The sequence below is a fragment of the Rissa tridactyla genome, chromosome 3 (assembly GCF_028500815.1).
Source record: "Rissa tridactyla isolate bRisTri1 chromosome 3, bRisTri1.patW.cur.20221130, whole genome shotgun sequence".
NCBI lineage: Eukaryota > Metazoa > Chordata > Aves > Charadriiformes > Laridae > Rissa > Rissa tridactyla.
The window spans coordinates 9,974,295-10,001,889 of record NC_071468.1 but is presented as its reverse complement, the minus strand read 5'-3'; the positions used below and the strand labels follow the sequence as shown (position 1 = coordinate 10,001,889).

General features: G+C 56.5%; 1 protein-coding gene across 2 annotated transcripts in view; it reads left to right on the top strand.

The window, feature by feature from the left end:
- PTK7 (protein tyrosine kinase 7 (inactive)) overlaps positions 1-26,784 on the top strand; it is a 44,644-nt gene extending 17,860 nt beyond the window's left edge. For both annotated transcript variants that reach the window (XM_054195162.1, XM_054195163.1), the window contains exons 2-20: positions 13,006-13,299; positions 13,849-13,951; positions 14,407-14,597; positions 15,299-15,446; positions 16,423-16,553; positions 16,797-17,063; positions 17,291-17,424; positions 17,829-17,964; positions 18,099-18,218; positions 18,390-18,539; positions 18,816-18,966; positions 19,320-19,447; positions 19,746-19,949; positions 23,946-24,101; positions 24,272-24,504; positions 25,095-25,175; positions 25,256-25,407; positions 25,485-25,663; positions 25,888-26,784. In XM_054195162.1, the coding sequence (XP_054051137.1) occupies positions 13,006-13,299; positions 13,849-13,951; positions 14,407-14,597; positions 15,299-15,446; positions 16,423-16,553; positions 16,797-17,063; positions 17,291-17,424; positions 17,829-17,964; positions 18,099-18,218; positions 18,390-18,539; positions 18,816-18,966; positions 19,320-19,447; positions 19,746-19,949; positions 23,946-24,101; positions 24,272-24,504; positions 25,095-25,175; positions 25,256-25,407; positions 25,485-25,663; positions 25,888-26,048 (3,119 nt within the window). In that variant the 3' untranslated portion in view covers positions 26,049-26,784. The remainder of the gene's footprint in view (positions 1-13,005; positions 13,300-13,848; positions 13,952-14,406; positions 14,598-15,298; positions 15,447-16,422; positions 16,554-16,796; positions 17,064-17,290; positions 17,425-17,828; positions 17,965-18,098; positions 18,219-18,389; positions 18,540-18,815; positions 18,967-19,319; positions 19,448-19,745; positions 19,950-23,945; positions 24,102-24,271; positions 24,505-25,094; positions 25,176-25,255; positions 25,408-25,484; positions 25,664-25,887) is intronic.
- Positions 26,785-27,595: the final 811 nt, after the last annotated feature.

Sequence of the window (27,595 nt, the reverse complement as noted above, 5' to 3'; positions counted from 1 at the left end):
CAACAAGCCAGGCCTGGGAGAGCAAGGAGGGCTTGCTGGCAGGAGCGCGCCGTGCCCAGCACGGCCTTGGCTCGGGTGCCGGCCCGACGGCCTCGCTGCGTGGAGAGGAGCTGGCTCTGAGCGGCGGCCCGGCCTTGTCTGACGGTGTGTTGGTGAAGCGGCTGGCTTTGCTGGGAGGCCTCGGGTGCGTGCTTCTCCTCTTCCCGCTGCTTCCCTTGCCCTGGCCTCCTCCTCCCCGCCCCCCTGCATCCCTCTTTTGTCTCTGCAGCCTGAGTTTCCATTCTCCGGGCTGGCTGGGGCTCCTGTTTGCTGAAGGGAAGCGCCAGGCAGCTTTATGGAGTTTGTTCTGGTTTTTCCCATCGTCTCCTGGAACGGCATTTCAGCTAGAACAGGAAAAACGTGAAGCCCTGGCCAGGGGCTCCCTCCGCACACACAGCCCTGTTGTGGAGGAATCCCTCTTGGCTGGGCTTGGGATGGCAGGAGCAACGTCAGCCTCTGGCCCTCAGCCTGAGCGAAGGGGCATGAGGATGTAGCGACGAGCACTCATGGGATGCCTGGAGGTGCTGGCCCCAGCTACCACGGGATGGGTTCTCAGCGACGCGGACGTTGTGGGTGAAGCAACGCAACCTCATCGCTCCAGAGTCTCGCCTCCAGCCCCGGGGCAAGGAGCGCTGAGCCAGCTCTGTCGCAGCTCTTCCCCGCTGGCAGAGGACCTGCCTGGCTGCGCGACACCGCCTGGGCTCTCCTCTGCCGCCAGAGGGGTTTTGCTTGGTAAAGACCTTTGCGTTCTCACGTGCCCCTTGCTTAAATTGTGAGGGAAGCACCGTCCTTCGAGGCCACTGTGGCTCATCCTGGCTCCACTTGGCACCTGTCTGCCGCCTTTGCTTTCATGGGAGAGAAGTGTGATTCTTTCCCGTGCTGGCCAGAGAGCTCAGCCTCCAGATCAGCTGCGTCTCCAGCTTGCCATGTGCTGCCGGTAGCACACATCGGCTATAAATCAGTATTTCTGAGGAAGCCAGGGAATCGCTCGAGGGCTCTGAGCAAGCCTGGGAGAGTCGGTTAGCAGGACCGGTGGGTGCAGCAACCCCATCGCTGGTGCTGAGTCACCCTCGAAGCATTTGTGTTTCTCACTGGGGCTTGGCAGCGCAGCTGGCAGTGTCTGCTTGGGAGCCTTCGGCTGACGCACCATTAGAGGGTTTAATTGAGCCAGCAGGATTCCCAGCTCCTGCACTGCGCTTGTGGCCTTCCTGTCTCACTTGTTCTTCTGTCTCTGTTTGCCTGCCTGGTCTTCCTGGGGGTCCCATGACCACTGGTGGCCTGTGCTGCTCAGCAAGCAGGCACGGTCCCACCTGCCTGACCAAAGCAAGCTTTCTTCTCCACAAGCCTGAGGCCGAACGGTGCAGACAGCTGCCAGCACGCTCCTGTGTCCAAGCGTTTGGGTGGGACACGCTGTGGTCTGGCTGCCCTGTCCCCCTCCCGGCTGCACCACCGCGCTCAGGGCTTGGGCTGGGTCTCTGGGGTGGGGGCTCAGGAGGGGTACCTGGGCTTCTCTTAGGGGCCTGGGGCTACCTGGCTGCCTCGGTGGCCTGACAGAATGGCAATCTTTTTCCTTGGACCAGGCGTGTCGCCCCAGAGATGCCTGCGCCTCCTCTTGCAGCGGATGCCAGGAGCCCGGGCGCAGCCCTAGTGCAGAGCATGGCTCAAAGCGGTGTTGACCTGTTTGCGGGACAGACGAGAGCCTCCTGCGGGGCCAAGGCCAGTTGTTCTGGTTCACCAGCCCCAGCTGTTGTGGGGAGCCAAGGAGCTTGGCTGCCACTGGGACTTCCCTGGCTTGCTCCAGCTTTCCCCTGTTTGAGCAAGGTGCTGAGATGTCGGGCGAGACCGTGGGGCAAAGGCACAGCTAGCAGTTGAGCCCAGACACATCCTCCATACCCTGCAGACCGCCTGCGAAGCCCTCAGCCTTGGAGACAAACTGTGCAGCCTGGTGGCTGTCCCACCAGCCCAAGGAAGCCTGCAGTGGGGTATTTATTGGCAGCAGCCCTGCTCTGCTTGGGAATGAGGAGTAACCAACCACCCACAGTGTTCCCATCACTCTGTGGCTGCAGAGTGGCACCCTTGTTGCTGCCCTTGCTCATTGCCAGAGCAGCAGGTAGCTCGTGTGGTGGGAAATGCCCTGGACCTCGCTCCCCACCACCGCCCTGTCCTGGACTGCAGAGGTTGTCGTGTCATGTTGCTTTGGGGTGGCTCTTCTCTTATCCTGCTGCCTGGCTTCGAGCACAAAGAAGTAGGGCCTCTGCTTGCTGCTGGTGCGAGGATGAAGGCAGGGGGCTGTGGAGGAGAGAGGGGCTGCAGAGGCCCTATGGCAGAGTTATGAAACCGAGCTTGGGATGGCCTTGGGAGGAAGCAAGCCTGAGGGGTGTGTGGCTGGGGAGGGAGCTGGGATTCACAGGCTCTGTGCTGGGGAAGCCGGGTGGGCGGCGGGAGGAACAGAGGTGGGGAAGCCCCAAACTTGCTTGAACTGGGTGGGTGAGTGAGGTCAGTGCCAGGGTAGCCCGGCTATCCTGGCATGTGCCGGCAGCCATTGGGGGTCTGCAGCTGGCTACCTCGGCTCGCTGTCTGTCTGCTGAGCCTTTTTCTTGGTTAATTATACTCGTCTTTTCTCCTGCGGCACATGTGTGAGCAATTCCTGCCTGCTTTGGGACTGGGGCTGTGTGCCGTGGGGGCTGCAGGCACCTCCCCGCTGTGTGTGGCAGCGAGCTCTGCCCATGGCCAGCTGCACCCCAGCGCGTTACTGTGAGCCTCGGCGTTTGCTCCAGCAGTTGATTTACAGTGTTCAAACCCCAGTGGCTTTGTTCTGGTTTTCTTGCGATAATTGCTCAGAAATTGGGCCGAGCCATTCCCAAGTATGGGATCCTGGGCCTGGAAGGGCAGGGAGGGTTGCTAACCACGGGGGAGAAAATCCCCCACGGCTCGCAGCCTCTCCGAACAGTTCTGGGGAGGCTCGTGGGAATTGTGCTAAGTGGTTGTGGGTTTTCTTTTTTTTTTTTTTTTTTTTTAATTCTAAAGGTTGGTTTGAAAGGCAGAGTTGGCTCCTCAGTGGTTGCTCGGAGCCTGTGTTCAAAAGCACCCCTCCGCGCAGAGGGCAGTGGAGAGAGGTGCTGTGGGTTGCCGGGGGTGAGCTCAGGCTGGGATCCCATTGCAGGGCAATCGTCCCTCACTGGTAGGCCAGCAACCAAGGTGTTTCCAAACAAGGGCTTGCATCTGCCATATGTCATAGGTCTCCTGGTGGGGGTCATGGGGGTGGCCAGAGTCTGGGCAGATGTAATCTTGCACCCAGGGAATGGAGATGAGGAAACAGTGGACCAGCTCTGCAGTTTCCATTCGAGACCCAAGCACAACAGCCAAGTACTGTGGGATGAGCAGATTCCCCCATCTGTTACAGGATGGGGATGCGTCTGTGCCTGCTTTCATCCTGGGTTGCCTCTCCTCTCGATCAGTAAATCCCACCTGGAAGGTTGCATATCTGGGCGCTTTGCAATTGCAAGTTTGCTCGTGGATGCCATTGGCTGACTTGACGTGGCGCTCCACGGAGCATGCAGAGAAAAAACTTCATGCGTGGCTTGCGTGGTGTGAAGTGGTGGTGTGTAGGCAAGTCCGGAGCAAACCTCCACGAAAGGGAGAGGCTCGGTCGTCGTCTGAGCAGACCCACACTTTCAGAGCAGGGCTGTTGGATCCAGATGTGTGGGACAACATCTAGATGGTGCTTTCTCAAGTCCCTCATCATCTGGATCCACCCCAGTGCGACCATGCTGTGTTTACCCCAGACCTGGAGCTCCTAGGTGCTGGTGCAGTTCCTCCCAGCTCGTGAAGCCAAAGCCACCGTAGCTGGCCGTTTATTGGAAATCCTGTTTTATACCCATCCTGTTGTGCTACGGACTCAAACAGGAATGATTTTTCTTTTTTCCTGGGTGCAGAGTGAGTTTTTGTTTTTTTCACTTTAACTGGGATGGAAACGATGTAGTTTTAAAAGGTTTATATGATGGGTGCCCAAAGACTTTCCAGATGCTGGGCTTGTTCAGACCAAGCCTGCCGTGTTCAGAGCTCCTTGCCTGCATCAAACCATTTCCATCTGGCCTGGTGGGAGAGAGTGCTTTATTGCAACTCTACCCGTCTGAGAGGCTTTCTCAACTGGAACCTCTTGCACAGAGGAACATGCTGGCTGGAAATCATTTGGAGATGCAAATCTCTCTGGGTGTTTGGCTTGGCTGCCGTTTCCGTGGTATCTGCTAAGCGGTGGAATAGGCTGTGTGCGGAGCAGGCGTGCTCCGAGCAGCTGCTTTATGCGGCTATAGGGACCAACCCGTGAGGCAAGGGGGGGTTGCTTGTGTTATTAAGCATTCATGATTTTTTTTCTTGCCTGCTTCTACAGCTTTAGCTGGTGCAAATGAGCCTGCTGGCTCTGTATTTGTGACCAGGAGGGGAGGAAAAGCTGACCCATGTGTTGTTCCCAGTCCTGGCATGCCAAAAATCTGCTTTTATAGGAGCATGTTCATAATGAACTGTGCCAGGAAACACATGGCTTGCTCGAGCCATGAATGGGAGGTCTGTATGGGGCCCTGCGCTCACCGAGAGCCTCGCAAGGACAAAGAGCAGATGCTGGTGTGCGTTACTTGCTCTGTGGCAGCCTGCATCCTCTGGGCTGCAGCGGATGGTGGGATCAAGGTACTAAGTGCTTGGCTGGTCCAGTGACGGCAGAGAAGGCAGGACGAGAGGCCGGGCGAGTGGTTTTACTGCTTGCTGCCCTTTGTGGCTCCCCTGGCCTGGGGAGGGCCGGCTTGCTTCTCTGCAGACGTGGCCGTTTGCAGCAGAGGCTGGATTGGAAGGAGCCTGGGCGCTGCAGGCAAGCAAAAAAGTGCTGCTGACAGCTTGGGATGACGATTGTGGATGGGGAAGGGAGAGAAAGGGAATCCTTTGGGGCCCAGATGTCGTAGGGATAATGGGGATGTGCGTGCTGTGCCTGGCTGCAGCAGGAAGGAAAGGCTGTCAGGTGAGAGTTCCAGTCCTGAGCATTAGCAGCGCTTTGATGTCTGGAACGTTGCTCGCTTGTAGGAACTGCTGCCAAGCCTGCATGGGCTCAGCTGCTGGTGCAGAGCGCGCGCCCAGCACGCGAGGAGTTAAACCTGCCTGCAGTGAATGGAGCCTTGTTCTCAGGGGGGGCTCAGTGCTGCCTCTGGACCAGCAAGCTTGGGATGCTCCAGCCCCGTGATTTGATTGCCCAGCTTTCGGAAGCAAGCCGGGGCTTGAACCCGGAGTCTGCTGCTCTTTGATCTAAGGGTGGCTAAAAGCAAAGCCCCAGCGTTGGAGCCATTCCCGAGGACTTGGCAACAGAAGGAATTGCTGCTTGCAGACAATGATGTTTAATAAATTGCTCCTGAAGACAAGACCTAATGCTTTCTGGGAATGTTACTGAAACCTGTGAGAGTCCAGGACCCCAAACCCTAACAGGATCCCTTCATCCCCATGCAGCCTGGGGATGGACTTGGGCTACTCTTGCTGCCCCCCTCAAGTTAGTGGTGGGGGCTAGGGCGTCACTGGCCAGGTCACCCTACTCTCTCCTAGCTGTATCCCCAGCCGCTTCTCTTGCAGGAAAGGGCACTGTGGGGTTGCTGCAAGGTACTCAGGGCCTTTCCCAGGTGAGCTGCTGTCCTCCTTGCCCCTTGGGTGTTGCAAAGGGCCCTGGAGGTTTGGGGAGCCAGGGAGCAGGCCTGTGTGCTGCAGCAGTGCCTTCCTAGGGAACATGGCGTCTTTGCTGACTATTAAGGAAAATGGACAGGGAACAAATGTTTAGCAGTGTGTTACCAAGCTCTCTGCGTAGTTACGTGCTGAGCTGGTGGTGTCAACGCTAGTTGTGCATTCCCAAGGAGTGCTGGCTCCACAGTGGAACTAGGACAGCTATGAGCTCCCCTGCTCTGGCATGGGAGCTTTTGAGGTCCTCTCTGCTTTGAGAGGCCAGAACAGATGCTGGCCAGCTGTGTCCTCTGCCAGAAGAACTCCTTGGTGGGAGCTGTCTGTGCCAGTTTTTGCAGCATCCTGGTACCTCTGGGTCTTCATTTTATTTGTTTCCTGTAAGCCAGTTGTCCCCCTCCACAGCTGGGGCAGATCTGAGGCCTCCTGCTGGCAGGAAAGAAGAGGAGGAGGATGGTTCCCCTTTGGGGAGGAAGGCCGCAGCTTGGGTGCTCTGGGCTTTGCTGCCCTGGGCACTGCAGGTGAGTTGCAGCTCCTCTAATCTGCTGTTCCAGATGCAGAGCATCGAAGGAGCTGGCTTGCACATCTGGCTGAGCTGAGCCAGGGTGAGCTTTGCTAAAGTGCCCCGGAAGAAAGACTGTAGAATAACACTCCTGTGGCCTGCTTGGAGAGAGGGGCTGCACTTCACGCTGCATAAGCCCCGCAGTGATGGGCTCGCTTTCCAAACCAGGAAACCTTAAACTTGCACAAAGCCCTCTCCCAGATCCCATTCCCATGCTTGTAATTCCTTGTTTGGTTGCAAACAGCTTTGGGATTACTCATATCCTTGCAACAGCTGTGGTGTCTCAAGAGGTTGGTAACCTAGGCTCTTTTGGGTACAAAGTGAAATGGATCCTTCCCTTTTGCCTTTCTGTCCTCTGTCCAGAGCTCTTTTAGCTCGGTGAGGAGGTGCTCAGGAGCTGGGCGCCCCATGCCTGGGGGTGGGCAGCTCAGGGTTGAGGGGAGCATGGTTGGGGCTGGGGATGTGGAGCACTGCAGCGTGCTCCCGGCTCTGCTGGCACCACAGCCGTGGCAAACGCCTGCCGAGGCTCGCCATCGTCTGCTGAGATCTGTGCTGGTTTTCTTTCCTCTGCAACTGCTGCTCAGGGCAAGTGCCCCAGGCAGGCAGGGGGCTGCCATGCCGCGGCGCACGCCGCCGCCAGCCAACTTGCCTGTTGCTTCCCCCGCATGGCTGTAGGTGAATGAGACGGCTGTGGAGGCAGCAGGGATCTCGGGGGCTGTGCAGCAGCTGAAGGCTTTGTGGTCGAGGCTGCATTCCCTAGCGATGTCGTTAGGCAAGGAGACAATGATTTTTGGATTGCTTCAAGATGTAGGCGACTCGGCCTGTCAGGCGGGGCGGGAGATGTGCTGCCTGCTCTCCCCAGCTTGCACGGTTGCTCTGCGGCACCCAGATGGGGTTGGGCTACTGGAGCGTCCCCAGGCGAGCGCTCGTGTGGGACTGGCACCGAAGCATTAAGCGCCGGATGGAAAACCTGGCTGGAGTCAAGGCCGGGCTTGTAATGCTGCCCTGTGCCCTTGCAGCCTGAAAGATGAGCATGAAGGTTTGGGCTTGCTGCCATGGCAGGCACTCACCAGGCAGCACCTGTGGTGCCCTCAGGCCTCTTGGGATGGTGCAAAAAGTGGGCTGGGTGTTTTCACTACCAGGCTGTGCCAGGGCCACAGACCCTGTGTTGGCTTAGCCATAAATATAGCCTTAGAAATGGCTGATCCCCCGGCGGTGAGTCCTGCCACCCCATGCATTTTCTGGCTGTGTCTCCACGATTACAAAGCCCAGCACCCCACGAGGTCCATGAAGTTTGTTGCCTGGCTATCTCCACGGTGCCAGCGCGGGAGGACAGTGTCCAGCCTCAGAGGTGAGCACTGAGACACACGGGCTGGGCAGTTCGCTGCCACATCCTTCCCTAGGAGCCCTACAACGTCTCTGTGCCCGGGATGTACCAAACCTGGTGCTGCCCAGGTGGGAAGAGAGATGTGGGATCCCCCAAAACTTCAGTCCCAGTTTCCCAGTGTTAGCCCCCAGCTCTGCCATGGCTCCCTCAGGTCTTTATTACTCTTCTGGTGCATTTTCTTGCAGCTCTGGCTGATGAAAACAGCGACACTGATGTGTCTCGCTTTTCTAGCTCTGGAGAAAGGCCTCAAACCAAAGCCATTCCCAGGCCGTGCTGCAGTCTGCTGCCAAATTGCTGCAGTAATGCTGTGGCAGCACTCGAGGGGGTTGGCTACCATGGGGCTGGGTCTCCTTTGCCAGAAGTATGGGGAGCCCTTTGCTCCCTGGCAAGCTCATAGGATTGAAAACTCGCTCTGCAGAGCTTCAGGCAGTAGTGACTAACTTCACAGGGTTGCTCGCAAAGTCTGTGCTGGATGCAGCTTTGCTGGTTTTATTTGTCATCCTGAAGTGCTCTGCACATGCTCGGCCCACTGTGGCCTTTGGAGGAGGCTGCAGGGGCTGGGTGCTGGGGGCATTCCAAGCCCAAAAAGTGAATTGAGATACACTTGGTAGAAATTCAAGCTGGCAATGTAGGTGTTAGTGTGATTGTTTTTCCTGGGAAGCTGCTATTTGCCTCCTTAAATAAGCGAAATTAATTTTGAGCAGGGGGATGCTTCTGCATGAAGGATGCTGTGTTCCTGCATTCAGATCTTTGCCCGAAGTGTGCTCTCAGAGCCAGGATGTGATCTGAGCCTTCTCTTCTCTTCGTCCGTGTGCGTCCTTGCTGGCGCCTGTCCCCTCCCTGCAGATGATTTGCCCTGCAGTGTGTGGGAATGATACCCCGGGGACCTGTAGGTACCAGCGCGACTTCCCAGCACAATTCGTTTAACCTCGACAGGAGGGGTTTCCATTTCAATTAAGTATCCTTTGGGTAAAACACCACTGGGTGTTTTCAAGTGTGCTGCGTTTCGAATATGTTTGTCTATTCTGGCTGAAGCTTTCCTGAAAAGCTTTCTTGTAGCCACAGTTGAAATGGTTTTTAGGCCAGAAACATGTGTTGAGGGTTTCTTTTTCTGCCAGCCAGGGGTGGCTTGTGTCACATACATATGTGGAGAGCGGGTGCTTGCCAGCGCACACATTTGGGATTGCTGCTTTGGCGTTGGCTTTGCGGGACTGCGGCTGGCCCAGCTGTGTTACTAGGGGAGTGCTCTGCACTGGCTTGGGCTTGCTAAGCTGACTTCCAACGAACTTGGTGTTGCTGGGTGTTTTTTGGGATGGCTCTTGCTAAGGGAAGAGAAAGAGATGTTTTGCTTCTTTCAGCAGCTCCTAGCAATGTGGCCCAGCCCAGATTAGCTCATGAAACCACAGCAGAAACATGCTGTCGTGAAGGTGTCCAGTCAGACCGAGCAGGGGTCACCTTTGCTCTCCGCCAGGTGCACCAAGAGCTCTCTCATCTGCCAGCTGGGGCAGTTCTGGCGGCCTCCAATGGCTAAGCCAAGCATGACCATGACACAGTGGTGCTGGGAGGTCATCTAGCTGGGTGAGTGGAACAAGCAGAGCCATTTTGTTCTTCGTTCAGTACAGGTGGTGATGCCTGTCTTTATTTTACCCAAACTCTGGCATAACGTCATCTCACACAGATAAGCTCTCTGCTTGGGACAGCTTTCTTGAGCCTCTGTCCCATAAGCCCAGGTGGGGTGGCGGGGATGCGGGGAATCCGTGAAGCCTGCCGACTGTGGTCGTTTCCTGCACCAGGGCTGTACAACTTTTATGGGCGAGTGCAGCGCTTCCCATCTCCGAACATTGGGCCCTGGTGCTCTGGAATTAGAGTACTGTGGAAAGCTGTGTCTAGCTCTGGGCTTCTGATGCCTTCCACCCCAAAATGCCTGGACCACATCTAACTGCTGCCGGTCTTTCCTTGCAGCCTAAATCCGATATATGATCGGGACAATGGTTTCCAGCATGTGCAGCCAGTCCAGCCCATCCATGAACCTTGGATGCTATTGTCAAATCAAACCACAAGTTTATGGCTCTTATTGCATTTTAACACTCATTTATCCCAGTTTGCTTTGGCACTTGTGCTCATGACACACATTCATCACAGGGATCTCGCTTGAGCTGGACTGGTTGCGTCCATTTCCCCAGGGTGGAAGATAAGGACATAAATAGTTTCTCCTGTTTCACTGGAGAGCTGGATCCCAGTGTTTTCTGACACCTTGTAAAATCCCTGTTTCCCATGTGGAGCTTGTGCCAAGCCTTCATCACGTCCCCTGTCCACAGAGCCATGTTCTCCTGCCTGGACATGGGGGATGCTGAGGCAGCAGGACGCACGTGATGAGGCTGCTGAAGCTCTCAGCTGACCAGCGCTGAGTGAAACGCAGTTGTGTTGGCAGTGATGGGGCAAAAGCCGTTTTGCTGTTCTTTAGTGTTATACTGCTAATACTGACAAATTAATGCTAGAAGCACACGGAATTTAAAATATCATGTCTTAACATCCTAATGGCCTACACCTTCAGAGAGAGGTGCCTCATCACTAGCTCCATCACTACCATGACTAGTAGACTGTGAAAAGTTTTGGGATGCCGAGACCCCAAGAGGAGAACGGCTTCATCTCCTTAATGAGCTCTCCTAATGCACACTGCCGCCTTGTATGTGTTTTGTACCATACGGGTATGGTTTGATGGACCCTGGTGCTCTGAAGATCTGTGGAAAAGGACAGACCCAGCTCCTGTAGGTTCAAACCTGAGTGGATTTGACTGTCTTGTTCCCCTTTGCTCCTGTGTGTCTGTCCCAGCAGCTGGCGTGAACTCAGCTCCTGATACTCTGGAGCTGTTGCGCTGTTGAGCGCGTGTAGCTGTTTTTGTGTGGGGTTGGATGGTTGTTACCCTGCTGAGTGCTCTTGGTGAGGCAGATCTGATGTGCGGGGAACTAGACGTGTAAACAGTGTAAGAACACGTTCCCATCCATTGTGTTGCCTTGGGGCGTGTGTTCATCTTGTGGTGTTCTCGGGGAGGTACATGGTAGCTGACGATGGAAACTTCACTGGACATGCTGACCCTTGGAGGACAGCATGCTGATGGGGCTTAGCTCAATACGAGACCCGGGAGACAGGACTTCGGGCACCGTCTGCAGCTCTGTTATTCAGGCCACAGGGGTCCGGCTGTGGCTACTCCTGGTGGCCTTAAAGGCTGTGAGTGCAGTTGATGAGTGATGTCCGCCCAGGAGCTATGGGACTTAACCTGGCTGGGGACAGTGCCCTGGGGACGTTCCTTGCGCACCCAGGTCAGTGGCACAATTGGGTGCTGAAGGTAGAAAGCCAGACCGCAACAAGGTCCGTGTTCTAGGCACTGTGGTATGTCGTTGCGATGTCCCGACTCCTTACTGCCCCCTTGCCAGTGGTGTCTTTGGGGTGACTGAAAATTAGAATTGAACCCACGGTCCCATCTCGCAGAGGCTGCAGGCAGGAAAGACCTCTGGGCTCTGGACAACCGTCTCCTCTGCTCCAGTGTCATTGAGGGAAGAGGCTTCTGTGGTTTTCGCAATGGGAGGACTTTGTTGCTCTCTCTGTCTGGACGGTGGGGAAAGGGCGTTAGCAGGCACAGGACGAGGTGCCCCTGCTCCTGGCTGACATGTGCGTGGAACTGGGAGACTGGAGCGTCATCCTGGGGAGCAGTGGTGCTGGATGAGTGTCTGCGTCTACACCTCACTGTCGCTGTGAGCGGGAGAGCTCAGGCTAGCTGTGCTGGAAACGTGTGGCTGGCGCTGGGGTGCCCATGAGCAGTTGCAGGCAGGAGAGGCTTTGCTACACAGAGGGCTCCAAAGGCTTTCCAGCGTGGAAAGAGCTCTTGAGGCTTTCTGGAATGCTGTGATCTAGACGCCCCCTTCAGAACAGGATCGCTTACCCTTAGCTCTGGATGACTGATGTGCCCTATCAACTTGTGTCTCTTTACCAGGCTTTTATACAAACACCAAGCAGGAGGATGTGTGTGAGCCTTCAAAGAGGAACTGCCCTTCAGCTGGGCTTGGATGTTGTTCATGTAACTCATCCAGGCAACCCCTTTCTGAAGCCATTTTCCTTGTAGTGGTGGGAACGCACCATTTTGACCACTTTCTTGTTGGCCTTCATGAGAGGTTGCTTCTAAGATGCTTGAAATCTGCCTGGCTTGGCCTCTTTCCCTGGAGAGCATGATGCTGGGAACAGAGTCCAACAGCAATCGGCGTGTTGCTGAATTGCCCTTTGTCTGCTTTCCTTTCTGCGGCCAGCTGGTAACCGGAGCAGAGCGCCTGCATGGCTGGCTGCGGCCAGGCAGCAGCCGGATTTAGGAATATGCTCGCGCGGTCCCTCGGCAGCCACATCAGGCAATGCCTAGGGAAGCGCCGGCTGCTCTGTCCCTGGGATCCTGAGCTCTCGGGTTGGGGATTAGCGTGTGGAGGAGGATTCTTGGGCTTTTCCACCACTGCAGAGAGATGCTTCCAGCCCTCCAGAGCCACCCCACGGCCACTGTCGGACCCTGGGGTCAACCATTGCAATTTCTTACGCTTCCCCTCCTACTTGCAAGTGGGCTGAGCCCCCAGCACAAGCTTGGGGTGTCACTGCTGCGTCCTCTGGTGCTGTGCTCCAGCAGCTGCTGTGTTTATTCCCATGGGCAATCCTTGTTCCAGACCAGGTTTTTTTTCTGGTAATTTCTGAGGGTGTGGAGGTGAGACTGAGACATGGTCCCGAGGAGAGAAGCTTTGAGGAAAGCCTAGAAAGAGTCTGTGGCTGTTTCTGATCTGGGACAATCTTGACGCATGGCTGGGACTTAGGACGCGTCCCGAAAAACAGCACAAGAGGAGCCCAAAGAAACATCTGAACTGCCCAGGAAGCTGCTTGCTCTCCAGAGTTTTGGTGACTGACTTCCCGCCTCATACACTGCAAGCTACCTCTCTGTCCAGGCTGGAAGTGCGGTACTTGGTAGTGGGTCACTGGAGTTCCCTCCTAATGGCCCTGGCCCCAGGGAGCAGAGGGTTCTCCTTGGCTTGTGGCAAGCTCAGGCAGCCCTGTCCCAGTGATTGCTGGAAAGGCAGCCTTAAAACGGCTGTGCTGGAATCTGAGCCCAGATCTGTCTAAACTCCCCCATCGGGGATTGTTTTTTGGCAGATGTGCTTTGGGGTATTTCTCTCTTAACACAGCGGTTTCGGCTGCCTGGAGACCCTTGAGAACATCACGTGCTTACCTGTTCCCATCTCCCCATCCCCGCACTCTAAACGTGCCCTCCTTTTTCTGTCTGCAGCTGTGGGGACTCGAGCAATGATCCATTTCACCAAGGAGCCGTACTCCCAGGACGCCCTGCACGGCCGCAGCGCCATCCTCCGCTGTGAGGTGGAGGAGCCGGCGGACGTGGAGTTTGAATGGCTGCAGAACGGGCTCCCCGTCCAGGACGCGGAGCAGCGCTTCAAGGAAGGCAGCAACCTCCAGTTCGCTGCCGTCGATCGGCACCGGGATGCCGGGGACTTCCAGTGTGTGGCGAGGAACTTGCTCACTGGGGAGGAGGCCCGCACAGCCAATGCGTCTTTCAATATCAAGTGTGAGTGTGGGGCGAGGGCAGGCAGGCAGACGCCGCAGCCTGCTGCTGCCCACCCCGGGCAGGGCAAAGCACCCTCTTGGGAGGGCCTGAGACTGGAAACAGCTTTGCCAGGCTGCTGCTAATGTTGCGGGGGGGTCGTGGGGGGGGTGGTGGTTAGACAGGGATTGGGCAGCAAGTAGGATTCCTTTCCAACTACCATGTCCTTCGTGCCTGTTAGGCCGCTTTATCTTCTGATGTCCCCAAGGCTGTCAGAGATGCTTTCTCCTGCCGCCTTCCCCGTTTCTGTGTATGAAACAGGGATGTTACGGCACCAGGTGTGTCCTGAGCACTGCAGATCCTTTCAGAGCCCCTCTTATCCCTCAGAGAACACAGGGCAAAGCGGGACATTTGCAGGGTCATTGTCCCTTTACTCCATGCTGGCTTGAGGGCTTATATGTCTCTAAGCATGCTGGTGCCCTTGCTGCCTGCTCTGGTTATTACTGAGTCAGCGTCCGCCTGGGCTCTGTAGGTTTGGAGAGCCAGCTGTGTTGATATTCTTTGATCCCACAGGGATTGAGACAGGCAGTGTGGTGCTGAAGCAGCCGGCCAGCGTAGCTGAGATCCAGCCTTCCTCCACGGTGGTGCTGCGGTGTCACATCGACGGCCACCCGCGGTAAGGGTTGCCTCCCGAGGAGCGGACCCTGGCAGGGGTCCCCCTGCACCTTCGCTGCGTGCTCTTCCCCTCTCTGTCTCTCTCTCTCCTCTCTCCTGCGAGGATTCAGTAGAGTCTAGGGAAGGCGAAAGGCAGGATTGAGCCTGTGGCCCAGCACCGGAGGAGAAGGCAAACGGCTTCCTCAGAGCCGCATAGCGAGGAGCACAGTAAGGACGGGCTGTCACAGTCCGGTCGCTGAGCTGCTTGGTGTGCTGCGGTCACTCTCCGTTGCTTTCCAGTCATGTCCCGTCCACTTGGCTGCATGTCTCATGGCTTCGTGTCTGTGTCGGGGCCAGCAGTGGGGACGGAGAACCAGGGAAATGGGCCATCTCTGGGCTGTCTCCTCTGCACACGTGCTCTCTGGGGAGCCCTGCCGGTGCCCTGCACCCGGTCACCCTCTCGTCCCTGTCTTGCAGCCCCACATGGCAGTGGTTTCGGGATGGTTCCCCCCTCCCTGACGGCCGCAGCACCTATTCTGTCAGTAACAAGGAGCGAACGCTGACCCTGCAGAGCGCCAGCCCTGACGACAATGGTCTCTACTACTGCTGTGCCCGCAGTGCCGTCGGCTTCGTCTGCAGCCAGAACAACTTCACGCTGAATATCATTGGTGAGTCGTGTCCCTGCTGGGGTCGGGGCTGGGGTCTCGGCTGTTTTACTGCTCTGCTAACAGCCTCCCCGCTGGCGCAGGGCGGGAGCCGGGCTGCAGGGGAAGGGTCAGGCTGGTGTGACTTTCTCCGTGCGAAACCTCTGGCCAGAGACCGGCCTGACACGCCTGGCCTCTGTCTGCAAGTGTTTATTTGCCCCTGCATCTCTCTGCAGCAGGTCTGGTTTACCTCAAACCGGGACAGCTGTTGTCTCTGGTACGGGAGCACCAGGGTCCTTCCTCCTTCAACAAAGTTTGGACCCTGGAGGCTGTAGGCGCTGCTGGTTTTGCTAATACCAGTGCCGCCACGGCGCTGCATGACTGAGAATGCTCCATTGGCCTTTGGAGGCAAGGCCTGGGGAGGGCAGGAGATGAGGTATTTGGAATTGGACATGGGAATGTGCAGTCCAGTGACAGGTTTTATCTGTTTGCTAGGAGCCCAGGGTGCTCAGGGACTTGCTGGAAGCAGAAGGGCTTTCCCCAGAGCGGCTACCGCATGCAGTCCTGGGCTCTGGCTGCGTAACTACAGCCATGCTGGCACGTCTGCCTCCTTTAGGCTCGCAGGGTGCACCGAGCTCCTTCTTGAGTTTCCCCCAGAGCACTGGTGAAGGGACGCCACAGGCAGCTCTTCTCTTCTTACCCTCCTGTGGTCTCTGCCATTGCAGATGAGAGCTTTCCTCAGGCGGTGATCGTCCCGCAGGACCTCATCGTGACCAAGAACGAAGAGGCCATGTTTGACTGCCAGTTTGCAGCTGTGCCCCCTCCCACACAGGAGTGGCTCTTTGAAGACAGCCCCATCACCAACAGATCCAAGTAATAAGGACCCCAGTGATGTGGGCAGGGTCGGGGGAAGAGGTGACACCATGTTCCAGAAGCAACAGAGAGAGGCCAAACCCTGGCCGTGCCCTAGGGCAGCCATTCAACATCAGGCTGGCCGTTGGGATTGGTTTCTCAGCTTGGCTGGTTTGGGTTTAGCAGGGTGTTGGTACTTGTGCATGGCCTTCATTTGCACGGGGCTCGGGAAGCAGTTTGCCCTTGAATGAGTCTGAGGGGCTGTCAGTCCTAGATGCCCACGCATGATGATCCCCAGAGTTGGGGATGTCTCCTAGCCCCAGATGTCTGCATATGACAGTTTCATGGTGTCCCCAGACACCCGCTTAGGATGATCCTCAGAGTCAGGGCTGTGTCCCTGTACCAGATGCCCACAGATGGTGATCCCCAGACTAAGGGACACCTTCCAGCCCCCAATCTGCACAGCGATCACTGGACCCGTGGCTGTCTTGCACCTCCAGATACTGGTGCATGGTGTTCCCCAGAGCCAAGAATGTTTCTGAGCCCCAGACGCCTCCGCATGGGGCAATGCCCAGGTCTGGGGACACCTCCTGCGGATGGTGATCTTGGAGCCCAGGATGCCAAATTGCACAAGGCTAGTGGTGCTGTCTGGGTGCCAGATGCCCAGTGGCCTGGCAGCTCCGGGGCGCCACCTTGTGCCACCTACCATTTTTCCTGACTCTGTCAGCTTTCAGAGCTGGCTCGGTTTGGTGATGCATCTTTTTTGGTGGGATCCACCTCTTTTCCAAGAAAGAGATTTCTATTAGCTCATTTCCTCCATGAAGCGTATGTCCCACCATCTCCTTGTTTATGTGTGCTGCTCCCCCTGCACTGGGAAGCTTTGACTGGCACAAAGTCTCTTGGTTCCATGAGCTCGTGTAGGACATCATGGGGCTGTGGCTCTGGCTGATGTCCTGCAGAGATGGTCACCGAGCCCTACCTCTCCCCACATGCCCAGGACCACCGTGTTCGCCAATGGCTCCCTGCTGATCACCCAAGTGAGGGCTCGCAGCACTGGTGTCTATAAGTGTGTTGGCCACGGTCAGAGGGGGAAAGCTCTTGTGCTGAAGGCGACTCTACGACTAGCAGGTGAGGTCCTGGGGCTGGTGGCAGGGCAAGCCGTGGGCTCCAGAGTTGCAGTGTCACCCTGGAGCTATGTGACAATATACTGATGGGTCAGAAATGGCTCATCCTTGCTGCCTGGATGAGAGGAGCAAACACAGCCTGTGCACTCTCTCCCTCGGCTGGTGCCTCCCATGGGGATGATGATGTTGGTGGGTTGGCTATACATTCCTTCCCTGTTTGAGCCAGGATCTCTATTGCATCCCTCAGAGATCGAAGAAATGGCACCCTTCTCCCCGAAGGTGTTGACAGCGAACCAGGGGCACCGTGTGTCCTGCACTGCCCCACGAGGCATACCCACACCCCAAGTCTGGTGGGAGAGGAACCAGCAACGAGTCCCCACTGCTGGCCGGGTGTACCAAGAGGCAGAGCAGCTCATTTTCACCAGTATCACCGAGACGGACGCGGGGATCTACACGTGCCATGCTGCCAACAAGGCTGGAGAGAAGAAACAGGAGCTGAGCATCACTGTGGCTAGTAGGCAACTTTCCGAGAAGGGTTGGGACCAGACAAAGGGGCTGGATAAGAGGGTTGGGGTGAGCTGGGGCGGGTTGGCACATCACTTCACAGATACAGAGAAGGACATCTCTCGTGGCTGGGCTGCAGGGCCCTGTGGCTGGCTGTTCACTAGCTGGCTGGTCTGTGCCGGTGCTGGGCAGAGGGCTGGTGAGTGGCCATCTGTAACCCCTTGCCTCCGTGCCCAGCGGTGCCCAAGTGGGTGGAGATGCCTAAAGACAGCCAGCTGGAGGAGAGCAAGCCAGGATACCTGCACTGCCTCAGCAAGGCCTCCCTGAAACCCACCGTCACCTGGTACCGCAACGGCGTTTCCATCTCTGAGGTAAGGCGACGTGGCAAGCCCCTGCTGCTCATGGGCACTTCTGCTGTTTCTCACCTTGCTCTTGGGCCTAGCATCCCTGTCACCCCAATTCGGGCCACGTTTCTGGCACCGTCTCCATCCTACTGGCGTATGGGTGCACAACTAGCTGCCTCTAGCTACCTGGCTGGCAGCCAGCCCTGTGCTTTTGGGGCAGTGACAAGAGAGATGTCCCTCAGAGAGATGTCACTGCAGCTTGTCTCAGTTCTGTACCTGGGTTTCAGCTCTCCACATGGGTCTCAGCAGGGCTGTGTCTAGTTGAAGCGTGGTGTGGGCATGTGGAGTGTCAGGAGTGCCACAAGCAAGGTCTGAGCCCAGGGCTGGTGACAGTGTCATTTCTTCCCTGCTCTCTCCCTTTCTCTGGGCAGGACTCACGGTTTGAGATCTCTGAGAATGGGACACTGCGCATCAACAACGTGGAGGTATATGATGGGACCATGTACAAGTGCGTGAGCAGCACGCCAGCAGGCAGCATCGAGGGATACGCACGGGTGCACGTGCTGGGTACGCTGACAAGCACTCCGCAGCCTCCCCTTGTGGGGACCTCTCTTGCCTGACAGGGTGCAGGCGTGATACCCCCAGCTCTAGTGTCTCCTGCAGCTGGGGGGGGGGCCTAACAGCACATCTGTCTCTTGCAGAGAAGCTGAAGTTCACCCCCCCGCCCCAGCCGCTGCAGTGCATGGAGTTTGATAAGGAGGTTACAGTGTCCTGCTCAGCCACTGGCCGGGAAAAACCCACCATCCAGTGGACTAAAACAGGTGAGGGGGACTTGGATGCGATAGGTCTGTTTCTGAGCTGGGGCCCCAGGAACTTTGCGCTGGCCCACCTCCAACGTGGGCGAAGCAACGGTGCTGCGGCTGCCCGGGAAGCCGCCATGTGGCAAAGCGCTTCGTGCGTGACTGCTGCATCCCTCCTCTTGCGCCCTGCAGATGGGAGCAGCCTGCCATCCCACGTCAGCCACAATGCCGGCATCTTGTCCTTCCACAAGGTGAGCAGGAGCGACTCGGGGAACTACACGTGCATCGCCTCCAACAGCCCGCAGGGCGAGATCCGTGCCACCGTGCAGCTTGTGGTAGCAGGTGAGGGCTCTATGGCAGGCAGGTGGGTGTCCTGCTGTGCTGGCCTTGCAGTGGGTTTGCCTGGGTGGCACTTGAGTGGCATGCCCCTGGAGAGAGAGATATGTGTGGCCTGACCCTGAGCTCTGCCCCATGGCACTGGTGTCTGGTTCGTCAGTGTTTTGCATGCAGCCCGGGAGGGCACGTGCCACCGTGCCAGTACTGGCTCCTCCTCCCTTGTGGGAGCTCAGCACCATTCCCAGGAGCTGACAATGTTTGTGTTGGCCTCTCTGCCTTCAGTTTACGTCACCTTCAAGCTAGAGCCAGAGCCCACGACGGTGTACCAGGGGCACACAGCCATGTTCCAGTGCCAGGCAGAGGGGGACCCCGTGCCACACATCCAGTGGAAAGGGAAGGACAAGATTTTGGATCCCGGCAAGCTCTTGCCCAGGTACGCAGCCTCCATTCCAAACTAAAACGTGGCACAGCACGGTGCTCCCCGTGCCTACCCAGCATGCAGGTGCCGATAGTGCAGTCTCAGGTTCCCAGTTTGGTGGGTGCACGGTCAGTTGTCTCCATGTCCCAGGGCCTGGACTCTCCTGGCCCCAGGGTTACCCTTTCTGCCACAGCCCGCCAAGCTGTGGTTGAGACGCAACCGAATGTTCTTGAGGATTGCCCAGCCTGAGATTCAAGATGATTGCACTGGGGGCAGGGGGCTGAGGCATCCTGGGGAGGTGGGGCTGCAGGTGCCCCAAGCCTGCCTCTGCCCTCTGGTGCTTGCAAAGGGCTCTGTGTGGTTGGCAGGATTCAGATCATGCCCAATGGCTCCCTGGTGATTTACGACGTCACCACCGAGGACTCTGGAAAATACACCTGTATCGCCGGCAACAGCTGCAACATCAAGCACCGCGAGGCCTTCCTATACGTCGTAGGTAAGAGAGGTGCCCAATGTCGGGACGTGACCTCCTGGTATCCCTGGCAGCTCTGGGCCCTGCTTCTGCTGCTTTTGGCCCCATTGGTGGGTGCTGTGTGTCAGGTCATGCCTGCTAGGGAGTCATGGCGGCATCCCTACTGCGATGCTGTGCCCAGCGTTCTGCAGCTGGACAAGGAGGTGGCCACAGCAGCGAGGGAGGGGAGGGGGGAGCTCTTCTCATTCCTTGAGCACGTTCCTGACCAGGATTTGTGAAGTCCCTCTGCACCCTCATGGGTTTGGTGCTCTCTGCCCCACAGACAAGCCGGCAGTGGAAGAGGATGAAGGACCTGGCAGCCACACACCCTACAAGATGATCCAGACCATCGGGCTTTCGGTGGGGGCAGCTGTTGCCTACATTATTATCGTGCTGGGGCTGATGTTCTACTGTAAGAAGCGGAGAAAAGCCAAGAGGCTGAAGAAGCACCCAGAGGGCGAGGAGCCTGAAATGGAGTGTCTGAATGGTGAGGCTGGCACCCCTGGGGGTGGGGGCTTCACTGCTGGCCCCTTACCCCTGGGCTGGAGGGGCTATGGGGCAGGAAGGTCCCAGGGAACAGGGAACGCCTTACCCTTGGAGTCTCTTGGTTTTGGTTTTGGCTGTGGCTGGTGGCAGAGACCCGCTGCCAGGTGAGAAATAGGCAAGTTAGTGTGAAACCTGCATCCCAGCCCCATGTTATGGCCATCTCTGCTGAGTTACGCGTCTCTCCGGCTTTCCAGCAGGATGCCGTGTACGTGGCATCACATACACCCTTTGCCAAGAGGAGGGTAGTATCCCTATTGTGGTGTAATGAAGTAGTAGTACTCTGCTGGCTTGTTCAACTCACAGTTCAGCAGGTGGAAGGAAGACTTTTCACTGAACAGCCCTGAACTCTGCTGTGAACTCACCCTGTTATCTCTGAACCCATATAACCCTTGAGCATCTACAGCATCCTCCAACAAGGACTTCTGGAGCATAACAGGTTATCTAAAGACTCTCTCTTTGCTTTTCAAGCTTGTCACCTATCAGCTCTGCACTGGAACACACAGCTCTTATGTATGTCTGATCGTTCCTGCAAGTGCCTTTTCTGGTTGCACTATTGCCTTTCTGACAGGACTTGGTGCATCCAGCTTTGCCGAGTGACACAGCTGTGCTGTGTCCTGTTCCCAGCTGTGCCACTGGCTTCAGTTCCCTGTCCACAGAGCTCGCTCTGGAGAAGAGGGCAGGCAGCTCATGGCTGAGCCCACCCGCGTGGGTCAGACATCAGGGTTGCTTTCCCCAGGCATTATGTTATATTGCTGGCTGCACCTCCCAGTGCTTAGCGTCACTCTGCAGCTGGCCTGTACCTTTGCTGCTAGCTAAGTTGGTGGCTTTGGCAAACAGCTGCCAGCGGCGCCCCTTCCATAGTGGCAGCATGTTGTACGACCCTAGTTCTTCTGTGTGTCCATTGGAGGATGTTCCCTCCTGCCCTGAGGCAGCTGAGCTGCTTTTTAACAGCTGTTTCCATGAGACCCTGCAAAATCCCTGCAAATAGGCTAAACTGGGTCCCCATTTTGCCTGAGCAACGTGACTCCTTCAGTGAACCCAAGAGATCTCCGGGGCATCATTTTCATTTCCGAAACCTGTTTCAGCACTTTCTCCTGATGTCACGGTTGTCCTTGCATCACTGATACCAGTGAGGACTTGTAAGTGATGGGGTGCAGTTGAGTGTGCTGCCTTTGTAATTCCCTATGTCTCCCCCCACACATTGTAAGTGCAGACATCGTGCTTCTCCCTCCCAGTTCTCTAGCACACAGTCACGTCCTGATGATGTCAGATTTGCTGTGAGGTCCTGGCAAAACATCACCGATGGGTTTGTCTCCTGTTTTTCCTATTGTATTGGTACTTTGAACAGAGCCAGAGAGAAGTCTGGCTGTGGGGGAACCTCCTGGGAGCAGGGGTGCAGGAGCATCTCTGCAGCTTTGTGCTCTGCTGCTGTCACCCCTGTGAGCTCTTCCTGTGGACAAGTTGCAGGCAGCTCCCCTGTGCCAGCAGGCTCTGGCCAGCGTCCTCTTTCTGGGAAAGGATTTGGTTTAGTTCTTTTTGAGGTGGTCGCAGGTTTTTATTTTGGCCTATCTTTATTACATTTTTCTTTTTATTCTGCCAGAGTTTGCCTTTTCCTATCTCCCTTCACTTGGAACCAGTTTAGCTGTCAGAGAGATGCATCCTCACTGCTACAAGCAGACCCAGCTGCTCAGATGTCTGCACTCGTTTTTGGTACTTCCGTAGCCTCTCTGGAGAAGTGGTTTGTGTTTGCTGTCAGCTCGAGTGGAGTCACCCCCTTCACCATGGTCTTTAAAGATTTGGCGCTCTTCCTCTTTTTGATGGCGTCCCTCTTTAGCTGGGTGACCTGAAGTATCTCAGCACCTACCTGATGACAAGTGCTCCCTGGCTGACCACCAGCTGACTTTTCCAGTGCCCTCAGGATCCAGACAGATTTGACCTTCCTATGGATTTGCAGTGGATCCTTCCTATGGATTTCCTATGGATCAATGCACTCCTAACAAGTCAGTCACCTTCCAAGGTCACGTCCTTGGTGTGCCACATCCTCTGTAACAAGGGTGCTTGCTCTCAGTGTCTGTCTGTCTGACTCTGCTGCTCTTTTTGGGTGAACACAGACATAGCGTTTGGGGAGGTTAATGGCTGTGGGGACTGAGGGGAGCATTGGATTTCTGTGTTGGCATGTGCTAATTTCTCCAGAACAGCACGGCCATGTCCCTTTCTCCAGGAGATGCTCAGATGTTGCAGGCGGGTGGGCAGAGCAGGCAGCTCCTCTCTATACGCTTCATTCCCCTCTGAACTGCTGGATACATAAATCAAAAGGAAGTTTAATTCTTGCCGTGTCTTTGTTCTTGACTGTCTTGTTAAAGCTCTGTGAAACATGGCCATGTCTGTTCTCAAAAGTGTCTGTCGTCGCTGCCTGCTGGTGCTGTCTCTCAGTGGCAGCGTACTCTGCAGCCTTCGGTATTTTCTTGGCACAGTTGCAGCGGTCGTCTTGTATTATCCTCTTGGCTTCAAGCTTGTAGTCTTGAGAAACTGTCGGTCATGAGTGCAGGCAGCACAGGGTCAAATAGTCTTGCTAATAATTAGCGTAAAAACAGGGAGAGCGTAAGTAGCATTGAGCTTTGATCTGTAGGGTAGGTGGTGTGTTTTTTGCGGTGGTCTTCTGCAAATGTTACGCCAGCACGTGAGAGAGGACAGCTGTCAGTAGCCATGGCTCTTAAGTCAACATATCTCAGTATTAACAGCTCCAAGCCTACCTGTTACAAAGCCACGGACCCTGTCGCTGTGGCCAGACCTGCTCAGGATGTGCTGGCGGGCATCTTGTACACATGCATTGTAAGCATGCACGTACACACGCTGCTGTACAATCCACCCCTTGATGGAAATCAGGGGCAGTGGGATTCCTGTTGGAGTTACCTCATGTTGGGTCAAGCCTTAATTTTATGATTAAATCCTTTGGCATGGTCAGGTGTTTCCTTAATGCTTGCTCCTGGACTAGCTGAAGTGGAGCGCGCACAGTAATGCGAGGTGATGCTGCACATATGTCAGCCGCCTTATCTCGGTGCTGTGCCCCGCTGTACATTCAAACTCCTGCCTTCAGCTTATGGAAAGTACTGCTTCCCAGTGCCGAGTCTTATCCAAGCAGTAAATGTATTCAAAATCAAGGTTTGCTATCTATACAGCTATCTATACAGCCTTTCCCCTACAGGCTGCCTGTAAAATGCAGGGTCTTCTACTTTCTTAAAGCAATAACGTTCTGTCCCGTTCACTGGCTTCTGTTTGTGCCAGGGAAATTTCTAGTGGAGTTCCTGAGCAGAAAGCTTGCTGGGGTTGATTGCGGGGACGGTGCTTCCTAGCACTGCCTTGACCCAGGCAGCAAAGGGAACCTCCAGGCTGATCTGGTCTGACAGGTTCAGGATTACCAAGGGCATGAGCATTGCTGGCTTGCTGGGAAGGGAGCAGGAGCAGGGGGGTCAGGCTGCAGCAGCCGATGCCGGATAGACTTGAGGGTCTCTTGGGCATCAAGAAGACTGGTTTTAGTAAGCAGGGTCCTCTCTGCTCTGTCTCTGCCTCACACTCCTGCTGCTGCTCTGCAGAGTTTTGTCAATGGTAGTTCGGATGTAGCCACCCCTTTGGGATGACTGATTGACATGGGATGGACAAGGCCAGATGGGACTGGTTGGCTCTGGGACCAAAGCCATTGCTCAGCATCTGATTTCAAGGGTAGCCGCAGGGCTGGCAGAGATGGGGCCGGACACGAGCCCAGAGGGAACAACTGTCCAGAGGCCACTGTGTTGCCTGGGGCTAGACATCAAGCTGGGGTTCTTGGAGCCAGTTGTGGGTGCGCTTGGAGTGTCAGCCCCAGAAGGGGCCGACCCCCAGCATGACGTTCTCCGCACAGCCCAGCAGGATGCTGAAGCTGTTTGTACTTCCCTTGCAGGTGGTGCTTTGCTGCAGAATGGGCAGATGACAGCAGAGATCCAGGAAGAGGTGGCCTTGACCAACCTGGGCAGCAGCTCTGGGGCCAGCAAGCGGCACAGTGCTGCTGACAAGATGCACTTTCCACGTTCCAACCTGCAGACAATCACAACCCTAGGTATGTTGGGCCACCCTAGCCCTGGCCCCTCTCCAGCAGGAAACCCCAGCATGTCCTAGCCAGAAAACTGGATGTGCTGGGGCACGGAGGGCCCTGCAGCCGCTGGGCTGTCAAATACACGTGCTGTCCTAATGTGTGCCATCTTCCTGTGTGCTGCTTTGCACTTCCAGGCAGGGGGGAATTTGGCGAAGTGTTCCTGGCCAAAGCAAAAGGTGCAGAGGATGGCGAGGGTGAAGCCCTGGTCCTGGTAAAGAGCCTGCAGACGCGGGATGAGCAGCTGCAGCTGGACTTCCGACGAGAGGCAGAGATGTTTGGCAAGCTGAACCACTCCAATGTCGTGCGGCTGCTGGGGCTGTGCCGCGAGGCAGAGCCGCACTACATGGTCCTGGAGTATGTGGACTTGGTAAGGGCCCTGCCAGCAGTGCCTGCAGTGAGGAGGAGGAGGGGTGGACAATGGGCAGGGGGCCTGCAAGTGTGACATTATCCAGGCTGACGGCACAGGGCAAGCAAGGTATAGGGAGGCCAGGCTGAGTTTACTACTGTTCCCAACCTGTGGTGGAGTCTCAAGGGGAACTGGGGGTCTCCTGCAAGACCTGGAGGTGACTTTGTCATCTTCCACATCCTCCCAATTTCTGGTTTATGTCCAGGACTCAGCTGAGTAAGTTAAGCTGAGGGACTCGGGGCTGCAGAACGGCTGTCAGTGCTAAGGGCTGCTATGGGCAACCTGGAGTTCATGGGTGAGAAATCAATATGGAACATGAAAAACCTCCTGGAAACATTAGGCCTCCCTGCCCTAATCCTAATTGAGGCCCAGGAGTCAGATAATTGGCTTGCCCTACAGGGCAGGGACCTGGAGGGACCGGTGGGGACTGTGGCCCAGGAGGTGAGGATCTGTGGGGCTCCCAGTGGGCCTGCCACATCTGAGCACTGCAGGGACTGATACGGCTGGCAGCGCGGAGAGGTGCTGCCTCTGAGTTGCTCTCTTTCTCCCAGGGGGACCTGAAGCAGTTCCTGAGGATCTCCAAAAGCAAAGATGAGTCTCTGAAGCCACAGCCCCTCACTACCAAACATAAGGTGATAGCACAGCTTTGGAAGTGCGGTGGGGATGGGGACCCTGAGGAGAACAGCCAGCGCTGACATCTCTCTGGGGTCAGGTGTCTCTCTGCACACAGGTGGCCCTGGGCATGGAGCATCTCTCCAACGGCAGGTTCGTGCACCGGGACTTGGCAGCCAGGAACTGCCTGGTCAGTGCCCAGCGGCAGGTCAAGGTCTCATCCCTGAGCCTCAGCAAGGACGTGTACAACAGGTTAACTGGGAGCCTGGCAGGGGAATGGGAGGGGGTGGGATGGCACCAGTCTCACTGTCTGCCTGTCCTGCCTGCAGCGAGTACTACCACTTCCGCCAGGCCTGGATCCCGCTGCGCTGGATGCCGCCTGAAGCTGTGCTGGAGGACGAGTTCTCCACTAAGTCAGACGTGTGGTCCTTTGGGGTGCTCATGTGGGAGGTCTTCATGCATGGGGAGATGCCCTACACCCCACTGGCAGATGATGAGGTCCTAGCAGGTACGTGGAGTGCCTTGTGCCGTCCCTGGTATTGTAGCCTACTTCCTTTTCTTGTGGTAGAGGGGGACAGCTGGGTTGTGTCATGTCCCCCCCGTTTTGACACGGTGCTGGTTTGGCTTGGGGAGGCTGTTCCTGCCCCCATGGAGAGATGCTGCCCTCCTTGCACCTCATGGAGAGGATCACACCTCTTCTCAACTGCCCTTTGGACTTTGCTTTCACGCCAGGTCTGCAGTCAGGAAAGACGAAGCTCCCGCACCCCGAGGGCTGCCCTTCCCGCCTCGCCAAGCTGATGCAGCGCTGCTGGGCCCCCAGCCCTAAGGATCGACCCTCCTTCAGCGAGCTCGCCACCGCCCTCGGGGACAGCCCAGCTGACAGCAAAGCCTGAGCATCCCGGCCCTTGCTGGGGAAGGACGTGGCGGGGTGGACAGGGGTCTGTAGGTGCCTGGGGAGCCCCTGGCACTCCTGCGGCCCCTTGCTGAGCCCGACCTCCATGCGCCAGCGAGCAGCTCGGCACCAGCAGCTGCTGGACTCAAAGCACAAGCCAGTGTAACCCCCCCCACCCCCCCCCCAACTCCTCTCCTCCATGGGTCCCCAAAGACAGCCCTTGCTGCCTCTTGCTCTCCGCCTGCCCAGCCCCGCGCCCTTGGGCTGCTGGCGGTGACAGAGCGCAGCTCCCCCTCGCCCAGCGAGAGCTGGCTTCCAGCACCAGGCTCTCCATCCCCGCTCGCCACGTGCATATCTGCCGGCCTGGCCCGGCCTCTCTCTCCGTCCATCCGTCTGTGCTAGGCATGCCTGCCTCCCCCCGCGCCCCACGGGTACAGGCCAGCCAGCAGGAACACAAAGTGCCTGGCATATGAAGGAGCTCACTACCTTTCCCAACTACCCTGTGCCTTTTTTTTTTTTCTTTTTTTTTTTTTTTTTTTTTTGTACAACAACTCCGGGCAGCGCCCCCTCTTCCTCTTCCAGAGCGCTGACTCCTCCCTACCATAGTATTTCTGTTACTGGAATGCAGCCTAGAATGGGTTAGTTTGTTTGCTTGAGCGGAGGGTACCGCAGCCAAGAAGGGTTGGGTTTTGTTGGGTTTTTATGTGCTGCTCTCAATAAAGAAGGCTTTTTTTTTGTTTGTGTTTTTTTTTTTGGTCTTTGTAAGATGCTGTAAGTCAGATGGCTGTTGGACTGTTTTCCTCCACATGGTTCCTGGGCAGGGTTGGGGGCTGGTTCCTCAGGCCTCTGTCTCTCTGTGTTTAACCCATTTTGCCCCCTTCCTAGCTGGATCTGAGATGTGGTTCCCAGCCTGTCATGCCCTGGGGGGAGCACCTTGCCTCAGTGCTTACCGTCTCTCTGGTCAGTCAGGGGTTGCTCTCCAAGAGGGACGTGTCTGGAGAAAATGTCCCCCACAGACTCGTTGCAAGCGGGCACTTATGGGCATGCTGACACGCTCTTTCCCCCCCCACCCCAGTTCAGGTAGCCATGCTTTCATAGCAACATTTCTCCTTCGTAACTGGGTTTGTCCGCCCACCCTGGTGGCAGCTTTTGGGTTGTGTTTTTGCACGGGAGTTTTCAGCTGCTCCTTCTTACAGGACTTGAGGAGCCAGGCGGGGATGGGGATAGTGGGGGGACTCCTGTCACGTGGGCTGCAGCCTGTGCCAATGGCCCTGAGCAACGGCTGGGTCCTGGCAGTCCCTTCCTCTGGGACAGGAGGGGTGAGCAGACGATGCACAAGAATCCCCAGTCCCCGCAGCAGAAACGTGAGCCAAGCCAGCACGGGGTGGGCCTTTTCCCGTGGAGCCGGAGTGGGACCAGCAGTTTGGCTTGCTGCGCAGCGCTGGGTTCAGGGGTTCTAAAGAAAGAGCTGAGCTCTTCCAGGAGGCCTGCTGGGGCTGCACTTGAGGCGACGGGTGCAAGCTGCACGAGGGAAATTCGTATTGGATG